Raw genomic sequence first — 9,604 nt, forward strand, 5'->3', positions numbered from 1 at the left:
CAGGAGCTCCACAATACATTTTAGCTAATAATCTAGAAGAGGAACAGGAGCTCAAGCAGTAGAACATTTGAAGTGCAGGTACTCAGCTCAGGTGAGCTTCTGCCCAAGTCAAGCATTGGGCTACTTCAAAAGTCTCCTGTAGTAATGTGCAATATTCATCCAAAAATATAATTCCAGCATCCTCAAATTAGCTTGACATTAACCAGGTTTCCCCTCCAACCTTTTTATGCAAGTAAAGTAGCCTACATGTCTGATAAAAAATGTCACCACATGGGAAAGCATGCAGTTTATTCAGCTACAGATGAAATAAGTTGTGCACAGTGATGAGGTTGATGCTCCTTTCAAGCAATATCGAGGGTCTAATTCTGGTGATGCGATGATCGATGCTAGGCTGCCATTTGACAAATAAAAATACTCTTGCAGTTTTGTCCATAGAGCACACATGGCAATACCAGAGTTGGCATATTCGCTATACCTATGCAAAAAAAAAGTGACAAAACCATCAGTAGGCCTAGAGTTGAAAATGTGATGGAAACCCATTTAATTAGTTCATTTTATTCGTTACATGGGAATAACCTCAAGTTAGTTTTATGTGTACTATGTATTTACGCACAGACTTTTATCTGCTACAAGTCAATTTGATGGAAACGACTCCAATGGGAAAACGTCCCATGGTTTCCCCTAGCTGGTAATTGCCAGGTGGCTGATAATTCTTTTTAAAGCAATGAAATTAAATTGTAGCGGGCCAAATTGTCCAGGAAAGGCTGTCTATCATAGCCTACACCCCAACTTTGCACTTCAGAACCATTCTCTCAAGTCTTGCATGCAGGTGTGCCTTGCATGCAGGTGTGCCTGCTTAGAAGAGCAACAGAGGAGCCTTGGCCAAGGTTACCGTTGATTGCGATGATGGAGGCATTTTTCATTAAAGAAAAACAAAAGTTAGAGAAAAAGAGTATGCCTGTAGTGAAAAGCCTGCAAGGGGAAGTTTTAATATTGTAGTGGACTAAAATGAGAAGAATACAGGCTACCTTATTTAGTTTAAGATACTCTAGGTTACAAGTAGGTCTATCGAAAATAAACAACATTAGCCTATTTCTGTCATTTGTTGGGTATGGTAGGCACTTGCCTTTACTGGTAATTGCTGCAATATAGCCTGTACAAAACTTTTGTGAAGGTTTCAACCAGTTCATAACTGCTTTGTTTCATTCTGTTGAGCCATTTTCTTTGGCCAAATTAAGTTCCTGTGAGGACAGATGCTGGGAGATGAGAAACAAGTACAGGGAGTGAATATTTAATAAATAACCGACATGAAACAAAACAAGGACTGTGTCGCGTTCTGACCTGTAAAGGTGTTATTTGTTAGTGTTTAGTTTGGTCAGGACGTGGCAGGGGGTATTTGTTTTATGTGGTTCAGGGTGGTTGTGTGTATGTGTCCATGTAGAGAGGGGTATTTGATTTATTAGTCCAGGGTTTTGGTTATTGTTCTACGTTAGTTTATTTCTATGTTCTGTCTAGTCATTTGTATTTCTATGTTTAGTTAATTGGTGTTGGGGCCTTCAGTTGGAGGCAGCTGTCTATCGTTGCCTCTGATTTAAGGTCCTATAATTAGGGGTGTGTTTGTATTGTGGGTAGTTGTATTCTGTTTTGTGCTTGTCACATGACAGAACTGTTAGTGTCGTTTCTGTTAATTGTATATGTGTTTATTTTGTTTCTCCTTCTTATATATTAAAAAGAGAAGATGAGTATACACTTCCCTGTTGCGTCTTGGTCCTCCACACACAACAATCGTTACAGAACTACCCACCACAACCGGACCAAGCAACAGAAGAGGAAGCAGCCAAGGAAGCAGGAGGACTACAGGCAATCGTGGTCATGGGAGGAAATCCTGGCGGGAGAAGGTCCGTGGCGAAGGAACGGTGAGGACCGGGAGAAGTACGTTGGCACGAGGCTAGCAAGGTAGCATGAGAGGCAGCCCCAAGAAATGTTTTTGGGGGGGCACACAGGGTGGGTGGCTGGGCAAAGGATGCCCCTGAAGCCAACACCTCGTGGTTATTATGGGGAGCACAAGGAGTGGAGAGCGCCGAAGTACGAAGAGGTACGCAAGATCTCACCCATGCGCACGCACAGTCCGGTGCGTATGATCTCAGCCCCAAGCAAAGGCCGTGCTAGAGTGTGCATCCAGCCTGGAAGGAGGATGCCAGCCCAATACGTCTGGCCACCGGTACGCCTCCGAAGTCCAGGCTACAGGACACCTCCTCTACGCACGGCGACCATCAGGCCCCTGCATAGCCCAGTCCGCCCTGTACCAGCACCCCGAACGTACAGGGCTACTACTGCCATCCAGCCAGGATGGGTTGTGCAGAAGGTGAGCTCGAGACTTCCAGTACTCACTCAAGGCCCGGTGTATCCTACTCCTGCTCCTCGTAGAAGCCCACAGGTGCGTGTCTCCAGTCTGACTCCTCCAAAGCCAGCACCGCACACCAGGCTTCCCGAGCGGCAGCTCAGTCCAGCTCGACCTATTCCTGAGCCACGCACAAGCCTACAGGTGCGTGTATCCAGTCTGGCTCTTTCGAAGCCAGCACCGTGCACCAGGCATCCCGAGCGGCAGCCTAGTCCAGCTCGACCTACCCCTGCTCCCAGCACAAGCCTACAGGTGCGTGTCTCTAGTCTGACTCCCCCGAAGCCAGCACCACGCACCAGGCTCCCAGTGCGGCAGCCCAGCCCAACTCATCCTACTCTTGCCCCTAGCACTAGCCCTGACGTACGTGGGCCTAGTCCGGCGTCCTCTACGCCAGCCCCACGAACCAGGCCTTCAGTGCATGCGCCTCGCCCAGATGGCACAGCGACAGCGTCTCGCCCAGAGTGCCCAGCGACAGCACCTAACCCAGAGTGCCCGACGACAGTGCCTCAGCCCGAGTGTCCGGCACCTATGCCCGAGAGAGAGTCGCCCTCCAGTCCGACGCAGCCAGAGTCGCCCGTAGCGAGGATCCCAAGTCTGAGGTTGACAAAGAGGGACCTCGCCCCAGAGTCTGCAAAGAAGAGGGGTGAGCAAGTGGCGGAGCGAGGGATACGTCCCACTCCAGAGCCACCTCCGTAGGGACTAGTATGCGGGAAGGGGGGAGCGTTGCAGAGGCATCATCGGTGACGGTGGCCGCCCTCACTTCCCTCCCATATAAGCTGGGAATTTCTTTGGGGGGGGTTTATTTTTGTATTTTCTTTTTGTTAGGTGCATCCGGGTTTGCACCTTTGGGGGGGGTACTGTCACGTTCTGACCTGTAAAGGTGTTATTTGTTAGTGTTTAGTTTGGTCAGGACGTGGCAGGGGTATTTGTTTTATGTGGTTCAGGGTGGTTGTGTGTATGTGTCCATGTAGAGAGGGGTATTTGATTTATTAGGAGCCTTCAGTTGGAGGCAGCTGTCTATCGTTACCTCTGATTGAAGGTCCTATAATTAGGGGTGTGTTTGTGGATTGTGGGTAATTGTATTCTGTTTTGTGCTTGTCACCTGACAGAACTGTTAGTGTTGTTTCTGTTAATTGTATACGTGTTTATTTTGTTTCTCCTTCTTATATATTAAAAAGAGAAGATGAGTATGCACCTCCCTGTTGCGTCTTGGTCCTCCACACACGACAATCGTTACAGACAGCTGTTACAGACAGCGTCTGGACAGGGGGAACAAAACGACATTAAATGCTAACACCAAACTGAGGAATGGACAGATAAAGAGGCAATTAATTAAGTGATGGAGTCCAGGTGAGTCCAATGAAGCGCTGATGTGCGTAACGACGGTGACAAGTGTGCGTAATGATGGGCAGCCTGGCACCCTCGGGCGCCAGAGAGGGGGAGCAGGAGTGACAGTTCCAACTGTAATACTGTGTTTGCCTCCTCATATTTTCCCTATAAACAATGGCTTGACATACTTTTGATATTACCCTAATAACGTTTAGAAAGTTTGGTGTGGGTATTGTTAGGCATTAGCTACTGCAAGCCAATGATATGAAGGTAGTGTGCACAGGTGCTCCAACTGACTTCGATAGTTGAACTTGAGGTGAGGAATGTTTCAGAAATACCAGAGTTGCCCTAGCCCTCACCCTCCGATCCAACAGGTCCCAGACGTGCTCAATGGGATTGAGAGCCGGTCTCTTCGCTGGCCATGGCAGAACACTGACATTCCTGTCTTGCAGGAAATCACGCACAGAATGAGCAGAATGGCTGGTGGCATTGTCATGCTGGAGAGTCATGTCAGTATGAGCCTGCAGTAAGGGTACCACATGAGGGAGGAGGATGTATTCCCTGTAACGCATAGCGTTGCGATTGCCTTCAATGACAACAAGCTCAGTCAGATGATGCTGTGACACACTGCACCAGACCATGACGTACCCTCCACCTCCAAATCAATCCCGCTCCAGAGTACAGGCCTCGATGTAACACTCATTCCTTCGATGATGAACACGAATCCGACCATCACCCCTGGTGAGACAAAACTGCGACTCATCAGGGAAGAGCACTTTTTGCCAGTCCTATCTGGTCCAGCGACGGTGGGTTTGTGCCCATAGGCGACGTTGTTGCCGATAGTGTCTGGTGATGACCTGCCTTACAACAGGCCTACAAGCCCTCAGTACAGCCTCTCTCGGCCTATTGCGGACAGTCTAAACACTGATGGAAGGATTGTGCGTTCCTGGTGTAATTTGGGCAGTTGTTGTTGCCATCCTGTACCTGTCCCGCAGGTGTGATGTTCGGATGTACCGATCCTGTGCAGGTGTTGTTACACGTGGTTTGCCACTGCGAGGACGATCAGCTGTTCGTCCTGTATCCATGTAGCGCTGTCTTAGGCATCTCACAGTATGGACATTGCAATTTATTGCCTTGGCCACATCTGCAGTCCTCATGCCTCCTTGCAGCATGCCTAAGGCACATTCACGCAGATGAGCAGGGACCCTGGGCATCTTTCTTTGGTGTTTTTCAGAGTCAGTAGTCAGTAGAAAGGCCTCTTTGGTGTCCTAAGTTTTCATAACTGTGACCTTAATTGCCTGCCCTCTGTAAGCTGTTAGGTTGTAACGACCGTTCCACAGGTGCATGTTCATTAATTGTTTATGGTTCATTGAACAAGCATGGAAAACAGTGTTTAAACCCTTTACAATGAAGTTATTTTCATTTTTACGAATTCTCTTTGAAAGACAGAGTCCTGAAAAAGAGACATTTCTTTTTTTTGCTGAGTTATATATATACATATACAGTTGAAGTTTACATACACTTCGGTTTGAGTCATTAAAACTCGTATTTTCAACCACTCCACAAATGTCTTGTTAACAAACTATAGTTTTGGCAAGTCGGTTAGGACATCTACTTTGTGCATGACACAAGTCATTTGTCCAACAATTGTTTACAGACAGATTATTTCACTGTATCACAATTCCAGTGGGTCAGAAGTTTACAGACACTAAGTTGACTGGGCCTTTAAACAGCTTAAAAAATACCAGAAAATGATGTCATGGCTTTAGAAGCTTCTGATAGGCTAATTAACATAATTTGAGTCAGTTGGAGGTGTACCTGTGGATGTATTTCAATGCCTACCTTCAAACTCAGTGCCTCTTTGCTTGACATTATGGGAAAATCAAAAGAAATAAGCCAAGACCTCAGAAATGTTTTCGTAGACCTCCACATGTCCAGTTTATCCTTGGGAGCAATTTCCAAACGCCTGAAGGTACCACGTTCATCTGTACGTACAAACAATTGTACGCAAGTATAACTAGTCCTATATCGATATAACCTGAAAGGCCGCTCAGCAAGGAAGAAGCCACTGCTCCAAAACCGCCATAAAAAGCCAGACTATGGTTTGCAACTGCACATGGGGACAAAGATTGTGCTTTTTGGAGAAATGTCCTCTGGTCTGATGAAACAAAAATAGAAATGTTTGGCCATAATGACCATCATTATGTTTTGAGGAAAAAAGGGGGATGCTTGCAAGCCGAAGAACACCATCCCAACCGTGAAGCACGGAGGTGGCAGCATCATGTTGTGGGGGTGCTTTGCTGCAGGAGGGACTGGTGCACATCACAAAATAGATGCCATCACGAGGAAGGAAAATTATGTGGATAATATGAAGCAACATCTCAAGACATCAGTCAGGAAGTTAAAGCTTGGTCGCAAATAGGTCTTCCAAATGGACAATGGCTTAAGGACAACAAAGTCAAGGTATCACAAAGCACTGACCTCAATCCTATAGAATATTTGTGGGCAGAACTGAAAAAGTGTGTGCGAGCATGGAGGCCTACAAACCTGGCTGTTACACCAGCTATGTCAGGAGGAATGGGCCAAAATTCACCCACCTTATTGGCCCAACACTCTAACCACTATTTCTGAGGCTGGTAACTCTCATGAACTTAAACTATGCAGCAGAGGTAACCATGGGTCTTCCTTTTCTGTGGTGGTGCTCATGAGAGCCAGTTTCATCCTAGTGCTTCATGGTTTTTGTGACTGCACTTGAAAAAACGTTCAAAGTTATTTAATAAAAAAATAAATATTTAAATAATATTTAAAGTAATGATGGACTGTCATTTCTCTTTGCTTATTTGAGCTGTTCTTGCCATAATATGGACTTGGTCTTTTACCAAATAGGGCTATCTTCTGTATAACAACCCTATCTTGTCACAACACAACTTATTGGCTCAAATGCATTAAGAAGGAAAGAAAATCCACAAATTAACTTTTAACAAGGCACACCTGTTAATTGAAATGCATTCCAGGTGACTACCTCAAAGCTGGTTGAGAGAATGCAAAGAGTATGCAAAGCTATCATCAAGGCAAAGGGTGGTGTCACAGGCGTCGTATTGAATTGACCAAGGCGCAGCGTGAGTAGTGCTCATTCTAAATTCTTTCATGAGTAACACTTTACAAAATTAACAAAATGACCAACAGTTCCGTCAGGTACAACAACTAAACGGAAAATAACCACCCACAAAACCCAAAGGAAAACAGGCTGCCTAAGTATGGCTTCTAATCAGAGACAACAAAAGACACATGCCTCTGATTGGAAACCATACTCGGCCAAACATGGAAAACGAAACATAGAAATAGAAACTAGAACAAATTCCCCTAGAAGCACAAAACCCCAAAACACACAAAACAACCCCCCCTGCCACGCACTGACCATTCTACTATGGCAAATTACCCCTTTCACTGGTCAGGACGTGACAGGTGGCAACTTTGAAGAATCTAAAATATCAAATATATTTTGATTTGTTTAACACTTTTTTGGTTACTACATGCTACCATATGTGTTATTTCATAGTTTTGTCTTCACTAATATTCTACAATGTAGAAAATTGTTAGTAGGTGTGTCCTAACTTTTGTCTGGTACTGTATATATACAGTTGAAGTCGGAAGTTTACATACACCTTAGCCAAATACATTTAAACTCAGTTTCACAATTCCTGACATTTAATCCTAGTAAAAATTCCCTGTCTTAGGTCAGTTAGGATCACCACTTTATTTTAAGAATATGAGATGTCAGAATAATAGTAGAGATAATGATTTCAGCTTTTATTTCTTTCATCACATTCCCAGTGGGTCAGAAGTTTACATACACATACAATGGTAGCATTGCCTTTAACTTCTTTGGGGTAGCCCCCGTTCCTCTGAATCTCCGCCTGAAGACATACCCTAATCTAACTGCCTGTAGCTCAGGCCCAAAAGCAAGGATATGCATATTCTTGGTATCATTTGAAAGGAAACACTCTGAATTTTGTGGAAATGTTAATTGAATGTAGGAGAATATAACACAATAGATCTGGTAGAAGATAGTACAAGGAAAAAACATACGATTTCTGTTTTTTGTTGTTGCATCATCTTTCAAAGGAACAATAACAGCCAAACATTCAGATAGGATGCAGGGGATAATTTGAATGAAGAACATAAGAGGGCAACAATAGTTGAGCAATTTTCATACAGATAACTTCAAGAATGAGCGAGCTACATGACATTGAGCATGAAGTCACCCAGTTGTCCCACACAAATGTACCCAAGTGGCCGAATTTGTACAGTGATACATTTTGAAGCAAATAGCTATATACAAAATACATAAATGCTATTCTAACACCCCCCCCCCCAAACAAATGTAAATCAAAAAATAATAAGGGTAACTATTTACACACTTTCTATTTACAATATTGTGGAGACCCTCAGTCCTCTACACAAAATTGTGCTGCTGATGCCACGGTCCATAGCAGTCTCTTTCTGCTGTAAAGCAGAGGGTTACTGAACAAGTGGTGCAGGTGATGGGGCATTTCCTGTGACAAAGCGCACAACGACGCCTCCCTACTGTGCCCTTTTTGCCCTGAGGCACATTCATGCCTGCAGAGATTAATTTGGGCAGGTGAACACCACTGGTTGAAGAAGCAGAAGGGACAGAGGTAGAGGGGACAGAAGGTGATGCAGTGGACTTGCTGTAGCTAGCAAGCTCCTGGGTGAGCAGCTCCCTGAAGGCTAGCTGTGAGATGGGGGGCTGTCCACAGCTCTTAGCCATTTCGTTCTGGAGGATGAATGCATTCACCACAGCAATGTCGATGAAATGATAGAAAAATGTCTTGTACCATTTCGTTGTCTTGTGGAGAACATTGTAGTATCCTATCAGTGCGTCTGACAGGTCCACACCTCCCATGCACTTGCTGTAGTCCTTTACAGCAGCTGGAATGAGGACATTTTTTTGTGGTCCATGCCCCGGTATCGTCCTTCACACGCCTGACGACGTGATCGCCACTGAAGGACTTGTGGATGGTTGTGCACATGACCACCTCTCTGGTATCCATCCACTTTACAAAGAGCAGGCCATCTTCACGAATCCGTCGCATGGTACCCCGCTCAGCCCGCTTAGGCATGTCGTTCACCTTTGTTTTTGGAAAACCCACTCTGTTGGTCCGAATGGTGCCACAAGCCCACACATCCCGCTTCCTCAGGTCTGTGAACAGGGTAGGGCTTATTTAGCAGTTGTCTACAAACAGTTTGTAGCCCTTCCCCAGCAGTTGAAAATCCAATAACTCCATAACGGAATCATAACTAAGTCCATTACCGGTAGCAAAACAGTTTTTCCCCTCATAAACCAAAAAATTGCAAGTGTAGGCACACACAGAGTCAGCCAAAACAAACAATTTGTAACCCCATTTTGTTGGTTTGTTATGCATGTATTGTTTGAGACTAATTCTGGCCTTTGAGGCTACCATCCTCTCATCTATGGACAGGTTCTTAGGTCTTGCAGGCCTCAACGATGTTGGTGTAGAGAGGTTTGATTTTGCAGAGCCTATCAAACCTTGGTGTGCCACTCTTCTTGTCATTCTCCCCATCAACTTCTGAGTCACTGATGTCAAGCGCCCGTGAGATAGCCAGAAATCTTTTACAAGACATGACAGTGATGGGGAAAGGCAGTTGATAGAGAGCTGACGTTTTCCAGTAGTCCCTCAGAGTTTTCAACTTCAGCAGGCCCATGTAAATGACCAGTGAAAGGTAGCAGGAAAGATCTGACATGGAAATGGTCTTCCATACCTCTTTCTTTCCTGCCTGCTTCTTAGCACCATACATATTCGTGTTAGACACCAGGGAATCAATAACAGA

At 45.1% G+C, this 9,604-nt stretch overlaps 1 protein-coding gene across 1 annotated transcript; it reads left to right on the forward strand.

The window, feature by feature from the left end:
• The first annotated feature begins 1,872 nt into the window (after positions 1-1,872).
• Positions 1,873-3,097, forward strand: LOC115153753 (extensin-like). Its single transcript, XM_029699336.1, has 2 exons — positions 1,873-1,916; positions 2,428-3,097. The coding sequence occupies exons 1-2, from the start codon at positions 1,873-1,875 to the stop codon at positions 3,095-3,097; spliced, it is 714 nt and encodes a 237-aa protein (XP_029555196.1).
• Positions 3,098-9,604: the final 6,507 nt, after the last annotated feature.

Source organism: Salmo trutta, chromosome 19 (assembly GCF_901001165.1).
Source record: "Salmo trutta chromosome 19, fSalTru1.1, whole genome shotgun sequence".
NCBI classification, from domain to species: domain Eukaryota; kingdom Metazoa; phylum Chordata; class Actinopteri; order Salmoniformes; family Salmonidae; genus Salmo; species Salmo trutta.